This window comes from Equus caballus, chromosome 1 (assembly GCF_041296265.1).
Source record: "Equus caballus isolate H_3958 breed thoroughbred chromosome 1, TB-T2T, whole genome shotgun sequence".
NCBI lineage: Eukaryota > Metazoa > Chordata > Mammalia > Perissodactyla > Equidae > Equus > Equus caballus.
This window is the reverse complement of record NC_091684.1, coordinates 110,878,070-110,903,239: the sequence shown is the minus strand read 5'-3', so window position 1 is coordinate 110,903,239 and position 25,170 is coordinate 110,878,070. Positions and strand designations below refer to the sequence as shown.

General features: G+C 39.1%; 1 protein-coding gene across 13 annotated transcripts in view; it reads right to left on the bottom strand.

Moving 5' to 3' along the window:
- The window catches only part of CHD2 (chromodomain helicase DNA binding protein 2), a 112,530-nt gene that overhangs the window by 62,320 nt on the left and 25,040 nt on the right, over positions 1-25,170 (bottom strand). For 6 of the 13 annotated variants that reach the window (XM_005602813.4, XM_023650829.2, XM_023650816.2 and 3 more), the window contains 11 exons: positions 19,550-19,657; positions 17,142-17,282; positions 15,545-15,678; positions 14,422-14,647; positions 12,735-12,835; positions 11,660-11,704; positions 11,304-11,482; positions 9,237-9,361; positions 6,366-6,582; positions 3,871-3,960; positions 2,815-3,005 (listed from right to left, as the gene is read on the bottom strand). In XM_005602813.4, the coding sequence (XP_005602870.1) occupies positions 2,815-3,005; positions 3,871-3,960; positions 6,366-6,582; positions 9,237-9,361; positions 11,304-11,482; positions 11,660-11,704; positions 12,735-12,835; positions 14,422-14,647; positions 15,545-15,678; positions 17,142-17,282; positions 19,550-19,657 (1,557 nt within the window). Of the gene's footprint in view, positions 1-2,814; positions 3,006-3,870; positions 3,961-6,365; positions 6,583-9,232; positions 9,362-11,303; positions 11,483-11,659; positions 11,705-12,734; positions 12,836-14,421; positions 14,648-15,544; positions 15,679-17,141; positions 17,283-19,549; positions 19,658-25,170 lie in introns of those variants that run through there. The other 7 variants (XM_070267280.1, XM_070267318.1, XM_070267329.1 and 4 more) reach the window with 2 other exon arrangements.

Below are 25,170 nucleotides of genomic sequence, written 5' to 3'. Positions count from 1 at the left end.
CTTCCTCATTTTAAAAAGTAGCATCAAGCCACAGTAATCAAGACAGTGTGGCATTGGCATGAAGACAGGAATATGTATCAGTGGAACAGAACTGAGAATCCAGAAACAGATCCCTACATTTATGGTCTCAACTGATTTTCAACTCAGGTAGCAAGGCAAATCAATAAAAGAAAGGATATTCTTTTCAGCAAATGGCACTGGGACAATTTCGAAAATCCCTCTGCAAAACACTGAACTTAGGGCCTGGTGGCATAGTGGTTAAGTTCACATGCTCTGCTTCAGCAGCCCAGGGTTTGCAGGTTCAGAGCCTGGGCGTGGACCTAGCACCACTCATCAAGCCACGCTGTGGCAGCATCTCACATAAAATAGAGAAAGACTGGCATAGGCATTGGCTCAGCGACAATATTCCTCAAGCAAAAAGAGGAAGATTGGGAACAGACGTTAGCTCAGGGCCAATCTTCCTCACACACACACAAAAATGAACTTAAGCCCTCACACTTCACACTATAAACAAAAAGTAACTCAAAATGGAACATAGACTCAAATATAACATAGACTCAAATTTAAGAATTAAAACTTCTAGAAGAAAATAAAGTCTGTGTGACCTTAGGTTAGGCAAATATGTCTTATTTATATGACATTAAAGCACAATCTCTTTAAAAAAATGATAAATTAATTTTTGTAATGAAGTAATATTAATTACTTCATCAAATTTAAAACTTTTGCTCTTCAAAAGACAACATTAAGAAAATGAAAAGATGAGCCACAGATTGGGACAAAATATTTGCAAATCATATACTAATAAAGCACTTGCATGTAGAATACTAAAAAAAAAGGAAAGAAATTAAATTAAAAACCTCTTCAACTCATAAGACAAATAATCCAACCTAAAAATGGGCAAAAGATTTATACAGATATCTCACCAAAGATACAGAAGTGGATAATGAACACATGAAAAGAGGTTCAACATTATCAGTCATTACAGAAATGCAAGTCAAAACCACAATGAGATACCACCATACACCCACCAGAATGGCTACAATCCAAAAGACTGACAATACGCCCCAAGTATTGGTGATGATCCAGAGAAAAAGAAAACTCAACATTTCTGGTGGGAATGTAAAATGGTAGAGTGTCTTTGTAAAACAGCCTGGTATTAGTTTCTTAAGAAGTTAAATACAAGCTTTCCCAACAACCCAGCAACTCCACTACTAAGTTATCAAACAAAGATAAATAAAAACTAAGGCCACACAAAGAAACAACAGCCCAAAACTAAAGCAATCCAAATGTCCATCAACTGGCGACTAGATATACAAACAATAAAATATTACTCCATAATAAGAGAATAACTCACTCCTGATAAATTCTTATGACACGAGTGAATCTCAAAAATAGTATGCTAAGTGAAAGAAGCCAGAAACAAGAGACTACTTATTAGGATTCTATTTATATGAAATTTCTAGGAAAGGTAAATCTCTAGAGAGGAAAGCTGATGAGTGATAAAAGGCTAGAGGTAAAAGCAGTGATTAACGACCTACAGGCAAGAGGGAACTTTTTTAGGTGAGGAAAATATTCTCAAACTAGATTATGGTCATGGTTGCACAACTCTATAACTTAAAAACACTGAATTGTATACTTACAATGGTGTATTTTATGGTATGTAAATTATATCTCAATAGGCAGTTTAAATAAAGTGAACACATGAGGGAAGGGACCATTTCTGTACTGTTCATTAGGCTATCCAAAATGCCTTGCGCTGTTTATGGCCTGTAGTAGGCACTCAAATCTTTTCTGAATTAAAAAAAAAAACCGTGGAGCATTTACCTGTCAATTTGGCAACTGTTAATTGAATTGTTTACTATGTGCCAAATATTATTCTAGGCAATGTGGACCATCCAAGAATAAAGTAAACAAGATCCCTGCTACTTATGAATGCATAATTTAATGGCATGAAATGAATGAGAAAATAAATGAAAAAAAGAGGTATCATATAGAAAATAAAACAGGGTAGGCATGTCTAACAGGCTACTTTAGGTTAGGCTGTCTGAGACCTCTAAAAGGAGGTGGTCATATAAGGGGAGGCAAAAATATGAAAAGTGAGTGGCCATGTGAACTTAAGGAAGAGAGAAAACATTCTAGACAAAGAAGAATAGCAAGGGCTTCCCATGTTAAAGGAACAGAAAGATGGCCGGAATGGCTGAAGTATAACGAGTGACAGAGAAAGGGGTATAAGATGAGTCAGAGTATTTCCAAGGGCCCAGACTGAGTAGGGTCTTCCAAATTAGGGCAATGAATTTAGATTTCATTTTAATTATCATGGAACATCACTGGATAATTTCTAGTTTAACAAGATGTACATACAATCTCTCCCATAAAAATCTTTTCAACAAAGGCATTCCATTAAGTAAAGATTTGATAAGACCTAAAGCTGATATTTCTGTTATGAAAGGTTTAAACTTAAGATATGTTTTAATACTTGTCAGATTGTGTACCTTGCATAGTTCACCCCAATTATATAGATTACCTTCTAAAACCAGTGAGAAGGTCTGATGTTTCCTGTTTACCGATTATTTCCCCAAAGCATTAACTGATTCAAATGTTTGGTAAACAAGATGTTTTCCTCCTTAAGAGGCTGATTTCTGTGCCGTCTATCATTATTATGGAATATTTTACTACTTTTGTTCCTGCCTCAGTTTAATGCTTTGTTTTTCCCAAACCATGCCATCTGTTTTCCCTAATTCTATTAAAAAAGTTAAAAAGCATTGGCATTTCAGACATTCTAGCATCTTTTGAAATACACAGGAAGGAGCTTACTTCTCCGGCATAATAAAGTGCAGCAAGGACCAGAGCTCTTTGAGGGAATTCTGAAGAGGGGTCCCCGTAATCAGGAGCCTATGGTTGGACTTGAAATCAATCAGAGTTTTATACAACAAAGAGTCATCATTCTTCAACCGATGGGCTTCATCCACTCCCAGAAAGGCCCAGTTAATACTGCCCAGCACAGTCTAAAGTAAAAACAAAACAGAACGAGCCACCAGGTCAGAAGGGAACCCAAAAGTACTTTCAAGTGTTAATTATCTCTGCACAAATACCATCACAAAGGAATACATAGAAACATTTATTCTTCACTGACTTAGAGCATATTAGGACTCTTCTGTTTATTCTGTTAGTTGCCAAACTGGTGTCTACTCAAAAGAGCACGTCACCATCTAAAAGGTATGGGGGAGCGGTCGCATGCCTGGTATTGCTGCATGCCCCAAAGCAAGAACACGAAAATTGGTATGCTGGGCAAAAACAACACAAAAACAAAAACCACTTGATTTTGCAGTCTCTCCTTAATTATGCTTCTTCTCTACGTATTCTCCACCCCAACCCTGAAGCACAGAAACGCCAAGAGCCACCAAATTGAACTTGTTCACACTTATTATCAGCAATGGGATCACCTGCCACATACACTACTTAGTAACTATAGAAAGGAGACAATTTCAAGAGCTTTATTTTTCTGTCCTCCTCATAGATACCATTCACATAATCTGTTCTGGGAAAATGCCTTAACAATAATATGGGACCTGCCTGAGATGGCACTCAAGCCGAGTTTCCAAAGACTGACTGGAATCTCAGGTGAGTCACTGTCCTCAATACCCTTTCATCCTGTTTAATTCAATTGGACTAGGCAACCAAAGGTCCCCTTCAACTGTAAGGTTGTATTAGTTATTTATAACCTTAATATTCTTTGTGGATTTTTTTGTTTGCTCGTTTGCTTTTTTTAAAGAAAGAAGGAAAAACAACATGGCAAGTGGGGAGGCACAGACGCCACCATTTGGACAAGTCACACTACAAAATTTAGCCTCTTAGCTACCAATTACACACCTTATCTTTTAAGAGGATCTCATATGTTGTTATAAGTGCATTGAACTTCAGCCTTTTGGTCTGAGAATGAATCCATTCATACTCCCGTATCTGTAAGAGAAAACAGCAATTAAGATACCATTTCTGCTTTTACCTTTCTACATCACCAGCAGGTCTTGTGACAGATGCAATAGAAACATGCCAAATAAAAAACAAATCTGATTAGAAGTTAATGAATACTTATACATTCTAAATTGACCTAAGCAACCAAAATACAGAGCAGTAAGAGTTAGAATTAAAAGATCTATCACTGAGCTGCCAAAACTTTATTGCCAGAATTCAAATAAATTGTCATCTCTCCCCACACACCCCACCCCCAATACATTTCACTCAAAAAAAAGCATTTCATCAGCAATTAAACCCTGGTGACTTGAACTTATCTAGGGAATCTCTCAGAAAGCGAATTTTCTTAAGGAAATAATAATTTGATTATTCTTTTGGTAGGGCAATAGTTCTACTAACAAGTAAAAAAACGCTAACTTCGGGCTCGGTCAGAAATTTCATTAATCACAGAGCAGAAAGATGTTGCCCACAAGAAAAATGAAAGGGAGGCTTAGAGGATGAAAACATAGTTTAATATGAATGAAAATAATGTTACTGTGAAGGAACACAAGAACTGACACATTCATACTGAAGTGTCGCTGCACCCCAGCAAGCACAGTGGCCCACGACAAGGCTCCTGCCATTTGGTTGTCAAGGTAGGAACTAGAGAACAGGATGAGGAACACATGCAGGTGATTACCACCAAGTGGGAAAAAAGAACAAAGAAAGGAGTACTGGAGACTGCAAAGAAAACTGCCCTAACTCCATAATTCTTCAGAGTTCACTTTCTTTGTCCTCATCTTCGAACACAGTGCTTGAAGCCATTCTGCATAATCTAGAAGTTTGTTACTTTTTTTAATGGTTAACAAATGGATTACAAGCTAAGAACTACCATATGCTTAGAAACTCAAAATTAGGGCAGCAAAATCTGCCAGGGTTTAGGTTAGACAATTTTAATAAAAACAAATTTGAATTAGCAGGCTATCTCTCACCTCTCTCAAAGGTCTGAGGATTCCTGAGGGCTTGCTCTTATTATAAGCAATCCCCCAAGACAGTTTACTTTAGCATACAGTGGTGAAAGAGCAAAGGTCTAGGACCAGACACATCTGTGTCCCAATCCCAGCTCTGCCATTTTCTAGCGGGCCTGGGGACAAGTGTTAAACTCTCTGAGTCAATTTCTTCATTAGTCAGTTAGAAAGAATATCACCTACTTTGAAGACTATCGTGAGGATTACAGGAAATACTGTCCTTCCTCAGTATCCAAGAGGGACTGGTTCCAGGACCTCCCACAGATACCAAAAACTGAAGATGCTTAAGTCCCCTTACATAAAATGGTATAGTATAATGAATACAGTTGGCCCTCCATATCTATGCGTTTTGCACACACAGATTCAATTCCTCCTTATCTGCAAAATCTTTTCTTTCTTTTTTTTGTGAGGAAGATTGGCCCAAAGCTAACATCTTTTGCCACTCTTCCTCTTTTTGCTTGAGGAAGATTGTCACTCACATCTGTGCCAATCATCCTCTATTTTATGTGGGATGCCACCACAGCATGACTTAATGAAGGGTGCTAAGTCTGCACCCCAGAATCCGAACCTGAGAACCCCAGGCCACCGAAGCAGAGTGCACAAATTTAACCACTACACCACCGGGCTGCCTCCATATCTGCAAAATCTTGATCTGCAATTGGTTGAATCTGCAGATGCAAAACCCACAATTCGTTGTGTTATAAGCTCATGCAAGGAGAAATAATTTTTGTTACTCATATTAACATTGTTGCTGCAGAGGGCCGACTGTATATACAAAGCACCCAGCACAGGGCCTGGCACATGACAGGTGCTTTGAAAAGAGTTAGACGTTATCAAGAAAAGATTTGCTAAACAACAATAAACTCAAGACTCTGTGTTCCAAGTTCCTCATACTCAAGTTGTTTGGTAACAGACAATTCTCATCTCCACAGCCCTCGAAGCCTTCACTGTCCTTTCCCTTTATTCCTTTCTTCTAAGTTATGCAAGCGCACCATTTTAAAAGGTTGGGAAATAAACTCTAAGGATTCAAATATTTTCAGTAATATCTCTCTGTTCAAATAGCAAAAATAATATTAACATTCCACAAAGTATTAATTCCACTTATAATCCTTAATAAATAAAGTGATCTTGGAAGTACAGCGGACAAAGAGAAGAAAAACTTAATATTCCCATTCTTGTATTGCTGTTGCCTTTCTTTAAATACTAAGCATATGTTTTAAACAAAGAATATCTGAGTTGCATTTTGATGATACATAAATCTCTTAATATTGGGGGCACAGCACAGTGCCAGAATCATAATTTTACTAAAGACTACAATGGCTTTAGATCAATTTCCAAAATACATTTATAACACAGATTCTATCCCAATTCTTTTTGTTTACACACCGTATTTCTGCTCATCAGGTCACCTATGTAAACCACTACGTTAATCTCTGGTGCCCAGATTTCAAACTCCCTCTGCCATGAGGTGAGGGTGGATAAAGGGACGACTATAAGAAAGGGGCCATACAGCTGGTGTTGGTGGAACAGGTAGGAGAGGAATGATATGGTCTGGATGGTCTTTCCTAGGCCCATTTCATCAGCAAGGATTACACTGTTACTTCTGCAGAAAGAAAAAAATAAAACAAAAAAACCATTAGTTCACCAAAAAACAGCATACGCACAAATAGCAATGACACCAATGTCCCAAGCAAGACACTGGATGTGAGCCTCAACTGTATTTCCTCTCATCTGCAATTAAGTCTCCTACATAAGAAGAAAGCAGAAGCTATAAATAGCAGAATAACACATGATCTGAGTATAATCAAGATTTGGATGACTATGAGAACCTATTCAGACTATGTTCTTTACCTTGCATTTTGGTCGTTTACATCTATGCCTTGTAACAGAGACGCAGGTTTTGTCATACTGGTGTATACAAGCACATGACCTTGGGTTCCACCAGTACAGAGAGCAGGGGCAGAGTGGCTATCATCACTGCTAGTGAACCCTACAGCCTGACGGTCAGGTGCCTTTGTTCCAATTACCTGCCCACTCCACTGCATGCCCCTGGGCTGTTCAGTGCTACACACACTACTCCTTAGACCCACAGGCTGCAGGTGCATGGAGCTTGTTTTAAATATACTATGGCAGGGGTAGGCTGCAGATCAGATTTCTGGACCCCACCCTGGACCTATGGAATCAGAAAATCTGGGAAAGGCCTCAGGAATCTTAACAAGCACTTGTGAATATTCTGATGCAGGTGTATGCCTTTAAGAAACACTGCTCTAGGAGATGGGCTGGACTTCAACAGGATACTAATAGGAAAGGATTATCCAGACATAAGGAAAAAACTTGAAGAAATGTCCAGAATTAGAGAAGTAGGTTCAGGAAATACAAAATAGCCCATGTGGCAGGAAATTAGGAATACACGTATGATCTAAGTTTGCAAACATTAAAAGGTTCTTGAAAAATCAGCTCACTGAAGGTTTACACAAACATAATATATGCTTAATCAGTGAACCAGAGAGAACTAAAAGTAATATATAAGTGAAAGACAGCTTAATTGATTAGAAAAGTAAGACATTTAATTCACCAAGAGACTAAATTTTTAAAAATACATGCTACATTCCACAGAATGGCAAGTTTTAGGGAAAAACTACAGAAAAGAACAAAGCAGAATATACTGGGGGAAGAGAGAATGAGGGGGCCACGCTCTATAAATCTCAAGTACACCTAATTTTAGGTACTGTTCAGATACAGCGTTACTCCTTTGAGTAATTACCCTCCTATTTCTCTCACCTTTCCACACTACAGGGGAGGAAACAGGACTAATTTTCTCCAACATTTCCTCTCCCTAGCAAACTGCCACTGTCCATATACACACACTAAAGCAGATCTGAACCGATGTGCCTGTTTTTCTGAGATAGCACGTTACTCAGTGTGAGGTTCCTGTGAGCAGGCCCTAACAGCTGCCTGGGTCCTTTTCGGTTAATTGGGAATTGGTCAGTTTAAAGTAAAAAATGCTGGCCAAGGACTCTACATGAAACACACTATGACTGTGGACAAGACATATGACATCTTTGTTCCTAAGAGTCCTCAACTGTAAAATAAGAGGGTTAAATTACACAAATTCTTAAGGTTCCACCTAGCTTTATAAACTATCTTTAAGGAAGATTAGGTCTCACAATTTTCTCAAACCAAACTAGTTTTCAAGCAACTTAGAATAGGTATATCATTCTCAGTCATACAAACTGATCTATTCAAGAACTTTAATGTTCATAACTGAATGTTGAATACTGTATTAGATTTTACGGGACAAACACAAAGCAGGTGGTTCAACCGGAAAACAGTCATCATAACTGTCTCTCTTTTAACTAGAAACCATCTTTTCAGCATTAAGAAAAGAAGCTCAAGTGTTTTTATTTTCAGGCTGTAGTTTAATTGTGAAATAAGAATTTTTGCTTTACTGAACAAATTAACAGTGAAGAAATTAAGAGTGTGTGTGTGGAGGACGGAATCTGTAGATAGGCATTCAAGGTACTTCTCACCGGGTCCGGTCTGGGAGGAGGGAAATCACGCCTGTCTTGGTTCAGTGTTAAATTCTCAACGCTTAGATGGGGCCCTAATGCATAGTAATCAGAGATTACTTGAATTTGCAATTGGACTTGGTGAATAAAAGTTATGAATGCTGCCTCAAAATACCTTTAAACCTCAAGTGCTATCACTGTCTCATCTTTCTTTTTTTCCCATGATTAAAGTGGTCTTGTTACAAAAAGCAAAGATAATTTCATAGGCTCAGCCATCAGAGACCTTCCTCTAAATGGGACAGCCTGTACAGCAATCTCAGGTGGGGGCGGGGAGAGCAGGGAGGAAATTGTACTACTCTTCAGCAGCAGTACAAGAAATTAAGTGAAAGGCGTCCTGGGCCTAGACAGAAAATGCATGGAAAACAGACATTTTCTTCTTTCTTCTGAGAGTAACTCCTTTCACACCAAAAAGATCTGGGCAAATTATCTTGCTATTTATACTCCTGAAAAACATATTACAACATAGGTCTCTGGCTATGACAAATTACCCCCAAATAACTAAATAACAAAGTACTCTTTACTTCAGATTAAAACAGTATTGCACATACATAAAAACTCTCACAAGAGTTTTCTCTCAACCACGTAACTTTATTTCTATAATACACAATAGAAAGAAGTAACTCTTTGCATCTAACAATAAAGAAGCCAGAAACAGTAATGAAAATTTCCAACATATTTTTCTACCTACTTGCACCAGGAATGAGCAAGCCAGTTGAGACCTTCTAGCTGATAATCACGGAGCTCCAGATTCTCCCCTCCTAAATATGCCGGCTGTTTCTTTAAAGCCACGAATCGTGGTCTCTGCTTCAGGGCCTGAAAAACAAAAATTAAGCTCAGGTCTGAAGAAGACTTTCTTCCTATTCCTGCCTTAAAAAGACAGCCATGATTTAGGTGATCTGCTCCAAAGCAGATTACATTTAAATAAAAACTTACATTTCACATCTAAACACCAACCCCGGCCATCCTGCCACAAATCCTTTCACCGTTTTCTATATTCCCAAAGCCAGATTGCATCCCAAAATATTTTGTAGTTAACTTGCTCCTTTCCTAAGGAAGTTTGTGAACATCACTAAGCAGCATTTGTCTTATATCGTCTCTACTGTATGGCAGAGTTCTATTTTCATCTTTATGTGACCTTATCCTACAGAGTACAAACCAACGCTTCTGGGAAAGTCCGTATATGCTAAATGCAGCAGAACTTTACCATAATAGCTTTTGTAAATTCTGAAATGCAGCCCACCTACCTTGAACCCCCAACTGTGTGAGTTTGGTTTTCTGAAGGAAAGGATGCTGTTTTCACCTCCAAAGGTGTGAAGAATAGCAGTCTAAGGCCATGTCTCTACGGTTTGCACAAAATGTGGATTCTGTGGCCAAATCAGTTTGGGAAACAATGGATTAAAAAGTTATATAAATTTCATTACTCATGACTTTTCAAAGTCTAACATGCTTGTGAATTTATAGGACAAATTCATTCAGGAATGCTTCCCAAAGTTATTTGGCCACAAAAATCTTTTTTCGGGGAGCATTTCTCTGAAGTTTAGCGCTCTATGGAATTAGTGCCCTCTTATGATAAGTATCATCCTAATAGTGTATTTGATAACGTAATTATTGACAGTTTCAGCTCTCCTCCGTGAGCACCTGGCAGTAAACAGAATCTGACTCCTCACCCTCACCCACCAAAAACCGGCTGTCCACTTCTGCCAAGTCTCTCCCATAATGCTTCTCCCATCTGACCCCACGGCTGCCTCCCTTGCCCTCACATTAATTCTTCCTTCAGGACCCCTATGACATTTTCTTGGCTAGATAACTGCTTACTCCAGAGTCTCCCATATACTGCCATTAGACGAAGCTTTCTAAATGAACACTGTTCCCATCCCGCTGCTCTACTCAGCAGGGTGGGCATATCCACACCCATAGGGTAAACTCAAACATCTCCAAGGTGCTCAAGACCTGCACACTTTGACCTAAGTGTACTCGCCAGGTTCACCTCCCCATCTCTGCCAGCTAGGCCTAGTAGTCCTCCTATTACAGTTTAAGAACATCTTTAACTTAATATCTTTCATGGGAGGGCAATAACCTGGGCCCCCTCTTGTCTGTCTATCCAGCACTGATCCATTCTTCAAGGACCAGGGTAGTTCTTAAAACCCCCTCAAGGATTACTGGAGCTCAGCAAAGTCTACCTCTGTCCTTCTCTGAGCACATATTCTTTATCACACTCATCAACCCTCCATTACACACTGCTTTTCACAGATACAAGCTTGGTGCCATCAACTGAATGTCACCTTCTCAGCGACAGAGGCCATGTCTTACAGGTACTTCTATTACCCAGGACCCAAGCACACCACTCTACACATGGAATGAATTCTAATGAAGGAAAAGGATTTGTACAACCAATCTAGCAAATAAAAAAGCCTATACATTTAGTTTCTAACTTAGAATTCAGAGACGCTCCCCTTTCCTGTCAATTCTCTTAAAGTTTTCGAATTCTTTCAAGTATCCTCCACACTATCTCTAATTAGACATATCTAATTCTGTAAATTATAAGATTAAAGTCAGCAAAGCCATTATACGACTCATTCTCTCCTTTTGTTTTATACTTATTTTTCTTTGATGTCAAGGTTAAGTCATCTTCTTTCACTTCAAAATGGGAATTATCATTTACTTTTGTAATATTTTTCTCTTTCCAATATCTATGTGACCAACTCTTTGTATCAACACATACTTCCCTGAAAAAACAAGTCAGCAATCACCACACCTTGCATTCTCTTGTTGGGATGGTTTTCGAGTTGTTCCGATTATGGAAGCTGTCGATGCAGCTCTGGAATTTCTTTCCAATCAAGGCTTCATCTTCCCAGCTGCACTCTGAATAGGGTAGTCCCATCCATTTGCATAGATATTCAGGTTCATTTGAAGGGGCCGGCTTCCGACTGTGAGCTGTTTCATATATAAAGATTCACAGGTCAGCAACTGTCAGTTACAGCAGGGGTATGACATTCTGTTCTACATATAACCAACGAAACACCATGAGGTAAAACCATAAATACGCTGCAAAACATGAACTGCCGATAAACACTAAACAACAGTGATCAATAAACAAGGTCTCTTACTCACCTGGAAAATCTGTTTGACCCAGTGTAGATTTGCTTGTCTTCACAGCTAAACATATGGAAAATAAGATAGAAAAGTTATTACTATAATCAAGAAAAGAATGACATTTTAAGTCCTATGAATAAGAATACAAGTATACTCTACTATCTCACAACTTAAAAAAAAGAAAAGGAAAAACAGTCTTGTTTTCACAGCCCTGTCTAGCAATTGCCCCATTTGTCTGTTCCCCTTTATAACAAAACTCTCCAAGAGAGCTGTGTTTACTCACTGTCCCCGCCTGTTCTCTCTTGAAGCCACCCCAATCAGGCGTGCATACCCACCCCTCCATGGATCCATTTCACCAGTGCCATAACTATCACCAAAATCAAGGATGAAGTCTCAGCCTTCACCATATTAGACTGGGAGCACTTCCTCCTCCCCGAGCCATGTGAATCACTTGGCTTCCACACTCCACTCTCTCGGCTTTCCTCCTATCTCACTGGCTGTTGTTTCTTAGTCTCCTTTGCTGGTTTCTTCCTGACTTTCAAAAACTGGAATGCTCTCAGACTTCTCATTCTCACCACATATGCTATTTCTAATGACGTCATTAAATCTTTAAATACTATCTATAGGATTTAAATACTATCTATATATACGGATAAATTCCCAAATTTAAATCACCAGCCCAGACTAACAGTTGTAAACTCCAGGCTCACATATGCTATACCCTTCACAATACTCTCCGCTTAAATGACAAAGAAGTACATCAAACTTACAAATATCAAACTAACCTGTTGATTTCCTCTCCAAAAATCAGCTCTTCCCTTTTATCTTTCCATTTCAGTAAAGGGTACCTCTATTCTCCTATTTGCTCAAGTCAAAAATCGGGGCATCATCCTTGACCCCTCTTTCTCTCATCCCCTACATCCAAATTTACCAGCAAATCTTGTTAGCTTTTCCTTCAAAACAAACCTAGGTATCTGTCTATTCTCAAAAAGTAAACCTACAAAATGCATGTTTTAATTTACGTTACTCCCAAAAGCAAAAGCCCTTGTTCCTGGAGCCCAAACCCTGCTAAAATAAGTTTCCACATACTTACCTATCACTCTTTCTACTATCTGGTACTGTTTGTTCAACTCTGAGGCCAGCTCTTGTTGGCAGTTAAAATACTCCACATCTTCGGGAGAAACCTTCCCTAACCTGGACACAAGACAGAAAAAGTACATACTAATTAGATTTGGGGGATCCATACACATCTATCAAAGCAAAGTCAAAGGCAGGAAAGGAAACTTAGTCTTTACTTCCACCTGTGCCTTTAGTAATCTTCTACTAGCAACTAGGCCAGAGATTTTACAAAACAACATACACTTTCAGAAAACACTGAAAACCTTACATTCATAGGACACACCAGTCATTCTCCGCTCTGATGTGGCCTATTTACAAAGTAAAGAAAACTAAAAATAACTTTTATTTTTGAGGAAGATCAGTGCTGAGCTAACATCTGCTGCCAATCCTCCTCTTTATGCTGAGGAAGACTGGCCCTGAGCTAACATCTGTGCCCATCTTCCTCTACTTTATATGTGGGATGTCTACCACAGCATGGCTTGCCACGTGGTGCCACGTCCACACCCAGAATCCAAATCGGCGAACCCTGGGCCGCAGAAACAGAATGTGCGCACTTAACCGCTGCGCCACCGGGCCGGCCCTAAAAATAACTATTTTGTGTGATAAATTCATATATCTAAACAGACCAGGACAATACAATCGTCTTCCAGCTTTAAAAGAAAACATGCCTTTTTTCATATATGGATGTGCTTTAGGAATGATTAAATGTGGCTTTTTGGGAAAACTAGTTATTCTCAGCACCAAAACTCTAGAAAAGGACAACAGGAGCAACTTGAAATCAATATTACTATACTTGTGAGGGTTTTAAATTTCTAATTGCTTTACAATCTACCCCTATCTTAGGGATGTTTATTTTTGTTTTCACTCAAAGGAAAAATATGTGATTTACTGAAGTAGCACATTTTCCATAGTGGTAAAATGGGAATTAGAACCCATCTCTCACTATTCCTAAGACAAACTAACCTGACCACATCATACTACAGACAGGTATGTCCTCAGCTACGACTAATAAGAGTCAGTTTAGGTTTGTGTGTGCTGTACCCCCACAGATTTCTCCTATGCAACCTCACACGTTCAAAGCTGTAAGCAAACTAAAAACACAGTGGGCTATCAGTTTCAGAAGTTATCTAATCGTTTCCATCACATCATTTCTGCAAATTACGTAAAACCAAGATTAGTTTTAAGTGTATCATAACCCAGAGAGTTCTAGAATATTAACTCCTGACATCTAAGCTACCCCAGCATAACCACAGGAAAATAACAAGGGGCTCAAGAACATGAGCTCTGGACTCGGGCTGCCAGAATCCCAATCCGAGGTCCACCTGCAGAGCTGCTCCATACCTCGCTCTTCCCACTTAGACATTTTGTACAAGGGTACAAATCTAATAGGCTAATTATGGCGAAGACTAAGGGGATCATGTCTGAAAAATGCACCATAAGCTAGTTACTATTAAACTCTATAAACTTGGTGGCCATAAACAAAAATATATAGTGTCTTCAGTGACAATTTTATAAAATGGAATTGTGGCTGGCTCCATGTTCAGATGATCAAGGCAAAATTTGAGATCCTAAATAGCTGTATTCTCCATGCATTATTTTTAAAAACCCTCCCTTCCCTCAGGCTGCAAATATATTTCTTTAATCCATGATGGAAAACATACCATTGCTTGATTTCATCTTCCTTCTTCTTGAAATTCTCTAGCTTTTTTAGGCCTTTCACTTTCTGCTGCTGTAAGGACTCTTCACTCTCCCACGTGCTATGGATGTAAGACCAACCCTTCCACTTGATGAGGTACTGGACTTCGCCTTCATCCTTTTCAGTGTCAAAGTCACCACTAGGGTCTCCATTAGCTTCAATCGCATATACAGTAGTAGAAGCTCCAGTAGCTGCAAAAAGATTCACTTAAACTTTAAAAAGTGTATTAAACCAGACATTGAAAAGCTTCCCAAGTGAGTAATTGTCTAAAGAGTCCCTTTTGGATAAAGCATCAAAATATTTTGACTTGAAATAAGCAGAAACGCACAAATACACGATGAACAAAATCAATAATTTCAAATATTTTCAAAACGCAAACCCAATTTTTACACTTTAAAACATATTCCAAAATTTGCAGGTGAAATCAAAGAAATCTTTGTGTCTAAACACAATAAAAACGGAACAGCGACATCTTTGTGTTTAGATCTCTACTAACTCAGAAAACAAACCTGTCTTTCTAGGAATATTAAGAATAAGGTAAGAAAATAAAAATCTCCTCCCCAATTATCATCCACCCAAAGTTCTCTATTAACTCTCTTAACCTCAAGTGAGCCTAGATGGAAAAAAGGACAAAGAGAAAGGAATTAGGCATTAATTTTGATATTTCATTTATAGAAAAGTTACTTTAAAGCAACTGAATTATGAGATATCTCAATTTGGATATAAAAAAATCTTCACTATTGTCTAAATATGTATTTAATCAATTTGATACTTTTTACAAGGAGATTCAGAAACAACTAATTAAAAGTAGATTTGCTTAATGTTAATAAGCAAGCGTCTCTGCTACGTTACTGCTTTTTAAACCATGAACATTTATCTTTACTCAGTTAATTTTAAAATCTCAAAGACATGGTGGATACATTCCTATATCCTCAGCTCTGAAACATGAAGATTGGGTCAAAAAGTCTTCCACATTTCACAACAAATATGGGCATGGACACAAACTTATCACTTCAGAGTTAGAACACATAAAATTTGGGCCTTATTGAGCAGATATAAGAAGTAATTTGATTCCCAAAGACGCATACCTCCTTTCTTTCCCAGCCTTGAATCTAAGACCTTTTCAATAGTTTCACTATTATCCTGCTGTTCATCAACTCCTTCTCCAGTCATTTCAATGAGGTCATCTGAGTCAGTCTCAAAGTCATCATCTTCTTTGTAACTGCGTGAGGAATAATGCCGAATAAATAAGAAACTGTTTTTTCAGAATTAAACACCACCATACATAACATCATCAGAATAAGGAACCAGACCATTTTAGCTCCAACATGGTATTTTACAGATCAGCCACAAAATCACTGGGCACGGAGTTCATTTCTCTTCCTAAAGTACTGGTGCATGTTCATAGACAACTGCAGAAAAGCTAACTCACATTAGACAGAAAATCACTCTATTTGTAGTAATCTGTGTAAGCAAAATACAGAAAACTACAAGGACACATGTTTTCATTTTTTAATATGAAATCATTACTATGTAAATAAGAAAATAAACACAAAGAAAGAAAATGCATAATGAATCAAAAAAACTGCTACTATTTCACTAGCAAAAGAGAATACTTCTAAGATTAAATAAACGTTTCAACCCTGTATTTTTGTCTCCCAATAATAAAAATATGATATTTAAGAATTCTCAAACTGTTGAGAACTTCAATAAACATATTTCCTGGTAATAAGACATTAAAATGTAACCTTCCACCGTATATTAACAACAAACGGTTTGGGAGTCACACAAGAGAAAACATAATCCAGGATTCAATATAGTTGCAGGAAGAAAAAGTGTTAAGCTACACATCAGAACACTCAAAGCCTAGTCTTAGCTTTGGAATTATTAACTGGATGCATTGGACAGGTAATTACTATCTCTAGGACTCAGTTTCACCATCTCTAAGTAGACGGAAAGAAACTCGCGCATGCCCCAATAGAAAATTAAATGCCCTTTGAATTATAGAAAGTAAAATATTAATGTTGGCATTATCTATTCCTTTATTTGATTTTCTACTAATGCTTCATATCTTATTAGGAAGCTTGAAAAAATTATTATACCCAAATATCAATACATAAGCTGAACGTGGGAAGAATTTGTCTGATTCAAAGAGCAATTCAGAAGTGAGAATACAATCCAAACATCTTTCCTGAAAAACGATGCTGTAAAATGAAGATAACGTCACTAAGCCACTTTGACAGGATGTGAACTTGAAGCAATTCTCTTTATAGGAATGAAGGCTTGAAATGAACTATGCTACTCTTTCCATATTTCCGTTGCCTGATAACCATTCTTCTTGCAAGAACACTGACCAGACTTCCGAATAGAACCTCAGGACACAGACTTAAAAAAAAAACAACAAAAAACCATCATTTTATTTGTTCATAATTCTGTGGGTCAGAATTTCAGATTCAGAATACTGGGGATGGCTTATCTCCGCTCCATGAGGTCTGGGGCCCAGAAAGGTTGACTTGAATGGCTGGGAACTAGCTGGATAGACCAAAGTCCTATATCTAGAGCTTCCACAGGTCATTCATTATTTTCACATATGAAATGCACAACCCTGGATGGATCAGAACCAAGTTCTAGGTAACTACACTATCACTCTCACAACTGATGAAAAGCTTCTGGGGCATAACCTACCTAACATTTTTAGCCGCTCTGCGACGAGTCTGCCTTTTGGGAGCTTCATCATCTTCATCATCATCATCAGAGGAATCTTGCTTTTTTCTCTTTCCACGCTGAGTCTTAGGTTGCTTTTTAACACGAGGCTTGGGCGCTGTTCTAAAACGAGAAGAGGAAAAAGGGCGAAGTTTTTACTTTATCATTTGGTGTCAACATCAAATCTATATAATAGTATTTCCCAGAACAGGGGTTCCATTCAATAGGATTCACCAGGGGAATGTTAGAGATGTATATTCCTGAGTCTCATTCCCTGAGATCCTAATTTAGTAGAAATCTGCATTTTGATCATCAAAGAGATTCTAATGTTGATAATAATCATTTATAGGAGAAACAGTGGGTTCTGAGGCAATGGTTCTCAACTGTTCCTCAAGATCACCTGACATAAAAATACACATACAATATGTTGCTGATGGTACCAATCTGGCAGGCAATTTGGAAATATCTATCAAACTTACAAATAGAACAACTTTACTTCTAAGAATTGATCTTACAGATATACACCAAGACAGGGATGATAAGGTATTCAGTGTAGTATTATTTACAATAACAAAAGATCAGAAAAACCCTAAATGTTCATCAACTGGGAACTAGTTCAATAAACAGAATACTATGTAGCCATAAAAAAAAGAAAAAAGGTGTTTTCCACATACTGATATGCAAAGATTTCCAAGATACTGAAAGAAAAATGCAAATAAGATGCATGGAATGCTACCAACTGCATAAAGGGAATAAAAGGACAAGAAATACCTCCACACATATTTCTATTATGTGTGCGTAAAGTATCCCTGGAAGACTACCGAGACTGCACGCTGCCGCAGACCGAGGGCTCAGACGGCCCCTCGAGACTCCCCTCACAGTCACGACTGAGAGCCACCATCTAGGAGCTCTCATAAAGAAATCCCCAAATACTCTTTTATCAGTGATAAAAAGGTGAAAAGAGAAGAGGGAGACAGGAACTCACAATCACATCTATCTGTTTCTCTCCTACCTACCGTCACCTACACTACACAGATGGATGATTAGAGATTCAATAACTGATGGGTAAAATCTAGAAGACAGAACTGGAGTGACATTCCAGTCCTGAGAGCTTAAACTCAGAAGGAGACAAAACTCAGTTGATGAAGAATTTCCTCGCTGGGATGAGGGGCTGGGAGTAAGACACAATGTCTGAAGCCAGGGGTAAGCAAACATTTTCTGTAAATGGCCAGAGTGTAAATATTTTAGGCTTTGCTGGACAAGAAGCAAAACTGAAGCCACTACACAGGTACTTATATAATGAGATGAGATGCTATCTTATTGACGAAATTCAAAATAAAATAATAAGCGAGTACATTTTTTGTGATACGTATCTCCTAATAAGAAGAAGAGAATTCTTTTTGAAGGGGTAACATTTCACTTAAGTGGGGTTCAAATTCAGTGTTTCCCTATTATCAAACTATAAATGTTCCTTTATAAAAGCTATACTTAGCTCACGGTCATACAAAAATAGGTGGTAAGTGGGATTTGCCGAAAGACAATGGCTTGCCAACCCCATCCTAAGCAATACTGCAAGGAGGTAAATTTTCCTGGGGCCTCTCTGCCTCCTGCCTTTCTCCATCACCAGTACCTTATGTTGCCATCTGTCTGGTCAAAAATTCCAAAGTTTCTTGCCATCTCAGCCTACTTCGTTCTCTGCACAGATTCTCTCCTTAATGTTATATAGATTACATAAACAAGGTAATAAACAGTGAAGTATGCTTTCAACCAGCCAAACATGTTATAAACCTAAGAATCAGTTCTCCCAAAAAGAAGCTATACACTAGTCAAATACACAGGGAGCTTTTTTTTGGTGGACGATTGTCCCTGAGCTAACATCCGTCACCAATCTTCCTCTCCTTGCCTGAGGAAGACTGTCCCTGAAATAACAACTGCACCAATCCTCCTCCATATTTTGTATACAGGACGCTGCCACAACATGGCTCGAAAAGTAGTCCATGCCCGGGATCTGAACCTGTGAATCCCTGGCCACCCAAGCAGGGCACGCAAACCCAACCAACATGCCACCGGGCTGGCCCATAGGGAGCTTTTTTAAAAGCGCATGATACGTTCGCCCCTCATAACTAGTCTGCCATGGAGTAAAAAACAGTAAGATTCATTCTGAGCTACATGCCATGCAAACACCCACAATCAATATAAGTAGTTCAGTCATCTAATCACTTGTTAACAATGTAGGCTGGCAAAAAGTGAACCAAAGATGTTCAAAACCCAGAATCACAACATATTGTATAACATCAATTAAGGCTCTCCTTCTAGCACTGCATCATCTTCCTCAATCTAACACAAATTAAGCTCAACCAGAAGCAGAGATGTTCAAGCAAATGCTGCACCTTCTGGGGACAGGTCTTCTGGCTTTCACTTTTTTTTGCTCTGGTTCACTCTCTGCACTGGTGCCTTGTTCCTGTTCATCTTCTGAGGCCTCCCGTTTCCATTTTTCTCTGTGATCAAAAGCAAAGCAAAATGATTTTTTTCTAAGAGAATTCAAGATTGTTTAGCTTGAAGAATCTGACAAATCTAATTTTGATCTGATTATCCAAAAGGCAGATCATGTATATTTTAGATATTATGCTAAAAAAGCTCCATTTAAATTTTGGTTGCGTTCCTTCCTGGACTATGTAATATCTATTCCTATTTTATCTCTGATAATAAAAATAAGTGAAACTGGAAACTAAAATGTATTTTTTAAACTATTTGTTCTGGAAAAAAATGCTGTTGAGCCTCTCATCTTCTATTTTGACTTACTATCATTGACAGGATTGAAGCCATAATATATACTAGGATCAGTGGTTCTAAAATTTTAACATGAATCAGAACCACCTACAGGGCTGGTTAAAACAGATTTCTGGGCCACAGCCACAATTTCTGACTCAGTAGGTTTAATGTGAGGCCTGAAAATTTGAATTTTAACAAATCCAAGATGATGCTCATACTGGTTAGACTTCTTTGAAAACTACTATACTAGATATTTTAACATCTTTAGAACACATTTAAGGAAACAATCCCTAAAATTATTTTTTAATGATAAACCTATCACCTACTGAATAATCTGTTCAGCTAAAGATGTAGTTTTTAGTAATTACTACATACAGTAGGTGTTCCTTTGTTCCTTAAGATCTTAGGAGGCTTGAAAGAGCCATACCCTATAGGTGTCCTACTACCTCAAACAGTTTTTGAAATTTACTTGAAGACCAAACAAGATGTCACAGGAGCTTAGCTCATTTCCCACCTGTAGTCAAGAAGGAAGGGACAGAATAATAGCCACTGGGCATGAAATTGCTAGGAAAAAAAACCTTACAGGCAAGTACCTGGGGTTTCTCTGTCAGCAAAACAATTACCACTGTGACTCTGGGTCTATAAATAGGAAAAGAGGTTTCACAAAAGACAACTGTTGCAGAATTGCAAAGTCAAATCAATATTCATGAGAGATAGGTCAAACAGCAAAAGCTTGTTGCAAAAAGGTGATTCCTGAGAACCTTCCTAAAAGGTGCAGGAGCCACCCTACACCTGAACTAGTAGAGACTCCAGGGGAAAAAAATTTTCAAACCTTTCATGAAAAAGCAGTGAAGCACTTTTATGTACATGACTCAAGTCCTACTGGCACTGTTTGTTGCATATCTTATTTCCCTAAGAGTAGGTGACACCTTGTGGGGAGGGCCATTTTGTTCATCTTTGTGCCAGAACTTAGCAGAAAAGCAGGTAAATGGAGATACTCCTTTTGTTAAATGAAGAAATTATTAAATGAATCATATCAGGCTATCAGTCAGACAGGTAGGGGAGCTTTTGGAAGCAGACTGGTAAGACATTACGGCCTATTAGCACTGTCTAATATCCTTCAGCCTCTCTTTAAAACAAAGACCTCCTTATATCTAACTATAGTCTGGGCACCTGTCATTCTCCTTCCCTAGAGCCTTGAAGAATAAATGTTTGGTAAAGAATCTAAGGGATAGAAAGTGATAGCCAGGAAGGAAGAAAAGATGTCTCCAGCAACTGGGAGATTGGCACATGAGGCTGCCATCTCCCTTGGACTAACCCCACAACAGTTTACCCTTCAGAAGGGCTTCACACAGTCAAACTGGGGAGAAGTGGTTTCACAGGAAACAAGCTTGGAAGAACACAAACAATTAAGACCTAAGGGAGAGTAGATCAGATGACGAAGACCTTATAGTTACGCAATGTAATTTACATAACTCCACCAGGAAGTGAGACTCGAAAGCAGGGCAGCCTAATGAGGTCCACTTCTACAACTTTAGGAGACTAAAATGGCAGTAAACACCGAGAGAATGGAGGTTGAGGCTGGAGTTTTCCAGTTAAATTGCAGATTTATAGACTTACGGACAACCAGGAAGACAGAATCTTCTAATATGAGACCGTAAAAAAACTTAGCACATCAGCTGGTCCCGAACCTTCCTCCTAGAGAAGGAAACTGAAGCCCAGTGAGAACAAGCTGTTTGGCTACATGTCAACTCTGCAGCCCTCCTACTCTCAATCATAACCCACTAAAGACCCAAGAATCAGGAAAAATTGAAGCCAGGCCTATGTGCTGGGAGGGTTTCAACAATTGGAGGCTTTAAAAGGCCAAGTTGAGTTTATGCGAATGTGTATTTGAAATTGGCTGAATTATTTTAAATTTGTTTTAATTTTCAAGAACAGGAAAAAAAAGTAAGTTAGGATCAGCAATACTAAGTAACTCTGTATAAGGGGTGAAGAGAAAAGAGGGATCAGTTACAAAAAGGTTACTTCCTGACCCTGCAGATGGACAGGGTTCTCTGGCAAGTGAAACTGCTATCCATTCCTAGGTTATTGGCTTCTTACATAAGGCAAATTTTATGAGCAAGCTTCCCTGACTAAGCCATACATTCTAAGTCGGGCTACAATGAAGAGGAGTCCAAAATACAAGATTGTGATCAAAAATTTTTTCCTGTGTTCAAGGAGACTTGAATTGCCAGATCCAGCTCTGAGAGGGCATCAAAGGACTACACTTAAGAAAGAATCAATGGAATTTTTGCCAAAATTTTGGGAACTTGAGAGAAAAATATCAAGATTTGGCCACTGAGGCCCCAAGGCAATGTAACAGACATGAAAAAGTCAGAATACAAGTTAACTGGGTACAGTTTTCTTCCTTTATTGGGAAAAGGTGGTTGCCAGGACACAAATCCTGAGACACACAAATCAAATCTAAACAAATGTAAAGGAGGGAATGAATGAAAGCCATTCTAAAATAAAATGGGCCTCAACTCTGGCCAAGAGTGCCTGAGGCTTCCTATTGACTGTCTCTAAGAGCCCAAGGAGGGAATTTCTTTCTCCTCTACTTTAGAAGGCAGACCAGGAAAACAGGGGAACAGCTGCTTTAACTTCATTGATTTCCTGGAGAGGATGCCTTTCAGGAGCAAGTTCGAATGAAGAAGAGAAATCTGGAGCTAACAGGGATGCTCCTCCACCGTGTCACAGGTTTGGGACAGACTCCCAGTTCAAAACACTGGAAAGGAAGAAATAACTATGATCCTAGGAGAAAAACTTCTTTTTGGTTAAATTATCGTCAAAATATTTTTTTTTAATTCCAGCTGGGAGAAAGGGTTCTGGAACCATTATAGAGTTGCTTTAAGCACTACTGGGACCAGTATGGGTCAGCAGAAATCCTAAACAACATTTCACAAATTTGAATAACACTAATAGGTACTGCATGAAAAAGGGTTCAATGATCAAAACAGCATGAGGGGTTAAATAAAACTCAAAAATTTTGTTTGCATGACTTTAAGTCAGGGATTACAATCTCAAACACCCACTGGGGCCAACTAAGGACTGTATATGGGGTCAAATGGAGAACTCTCGGCCCAATCAAAGATTACAAAGACCACTGTTATTAAAATCAGCAACGACCGATTTTCCAAAAAGAAGTTAGAAATCTAGATTCTTATGCACCATCTCTCAATTTTCAATGGTGCCCACTAATTTGAAGAGTCTTTCAATATTGTGGAGGAATGTTATGCTGTATAACTTGTTCTAAGCTTTTAAAACACTAACTCACATTATGACTGGGGAATTAGTTCCTTGTTAAGACTGTATTCTTCAAAAATATCAATGTCATGGGGGCCAGCCTGGTGGTGTAGTGGGTGAGTTCTAGTGCTCCACTTAGGCGGCCCCGGTTCAAGGGTTCAGATCCCAGGGACAGAACTACACATCGCTCATGCTGCGGCAGCGTCCCACATGCAGAACAGAGGAAGACTGGCACAGATGTTAACTCAGGGACAATCTTCTTCAAGCAAAAAGAGGAAGATTGGCAACAGATGTTAGCTCAGGGCCAATCTTCCTCACCAAAAAAAATAAATAAATAAAAAATAAAAATATCTATGTCATAAAAGCAAAGAAAGGCTGTGAAAGTGCTCTAGATTAAATAAAACTGACAACTAACACAATATCTAACCCTAGACTGAATGCTGTAGTGGAGGTGGAAAAATGTTAGGAAGGACACTATTGGGTCAATTGACAAAATGGGAATATGATAGATAAAAATGTTAAATCTATTTAGGTTAAAACTGTACTGTGCGTCCGATACAGAGCATCCTTATTCTTAGGAAATAAACACTTCAGTATTTAGGGCTAAAAGGCCATGATGTATGAATCTTAAATGGTTCAAGAAAAAATATATGGGGCTGGCCCCAGGGCCGAGTGGTTAAGTTTGCGTGCTCTGCTTTGGCGGCCCAGGGTTTCCCCAGTTCAAATCCTGGGCATGGACACAGCACGGCTCATGGGGCCACACTGAGGTGGCATCCCACATGCCACAACTAGAAGGACCCACAACTAAAATATACCACTATGTACTGGGGGGCTTTGGTTAATTTTTAAAAAAAAGTTTAGGGAAAAAGCTCCTTTTAAAAACTGTTGAAATCTGTGGTACAATCTGCAGGGTTTCAGAAAAGCATTTTCCAGGGCCGGCCCGGTGGCACAGCAGTTAGGTTCACACGTTCCACTTTGGCGGCCTGGGGTTCGCCGGTTTGGATCCCAGGTTGGGACATGGCACCACTTGGCAAAAAGCCACGTTGCGGCAGGCGTCCCACATGTAAGTGGAGGAAGATGGACATGGATGTTAGCTCAGGGCCAGTCTTCCTCAGCAAAAAGAGGAGGATTGGCAGCAGTTAGCTCAGGGCTAATCTTCCTCAAAAAAAAAAAAAAAAGAAAGAAAGAAAAGGATTTCCCCGTGCTAATATTTCAAAGCGTCCACTCCCTCTGAGTCTCTCTCAATTCTGAAATTCACTTGCCCACACACTAGGTTCTGCGACACTTGCTCAGATCACAGAGGTCCCCTTTAGTGCTGTGCGTTGCAACTTAAGTCTCAGCAGCTGCAGGCCTCCTCTAATTAATCTTACTAATTATAATTACCTTGACTCAGGAGAAGACCTTCCCCCAAGCCCCAGCACTCACCAGCTGCCCAGAGGGTGGCAGGAAGGGAGGCTAGCCCAGTCCCAAACAAAGAAGCGTGAGGGAACTACCTCAGCTCCTGGTAAGTTCCTAGGGAAGAGCCCCTAGGGGAGGCAAGCAGCATTACAGAAGACACACTCCCCTACCAGGAACTAAGAGGTTCTACTCAGGGGAAATAAAGGTCCGTGAAAGCCTCTGAGAGTGGCCACTTTGGGGAGCTTTTAGGGTTGACAGGAGAGGGAAAATAAGTATAGGAGCCAGTCAAAAGACTAAGTCTGATGTGTTATACGGTGGCTGAAAAATTGCAGGAATCTGCATACCCAGATAAGGCCATTAAAAGGGGAAGTCACAGTTTTCAAGTACAGCACCCTTTAGATCCCAGATAAGAGACCAGCAGCAGTCAGACAGTAAAGGAAGGAGCAGAAGCATGGACTTCCCAAAAGGCAAACAGAGCACAGAGTCCCCCAAGCAGGTCCATGGCACAAAAGTCTTCTAAGATGCCAAGAAGTGCAGGCTTACATACACTTATTATTTC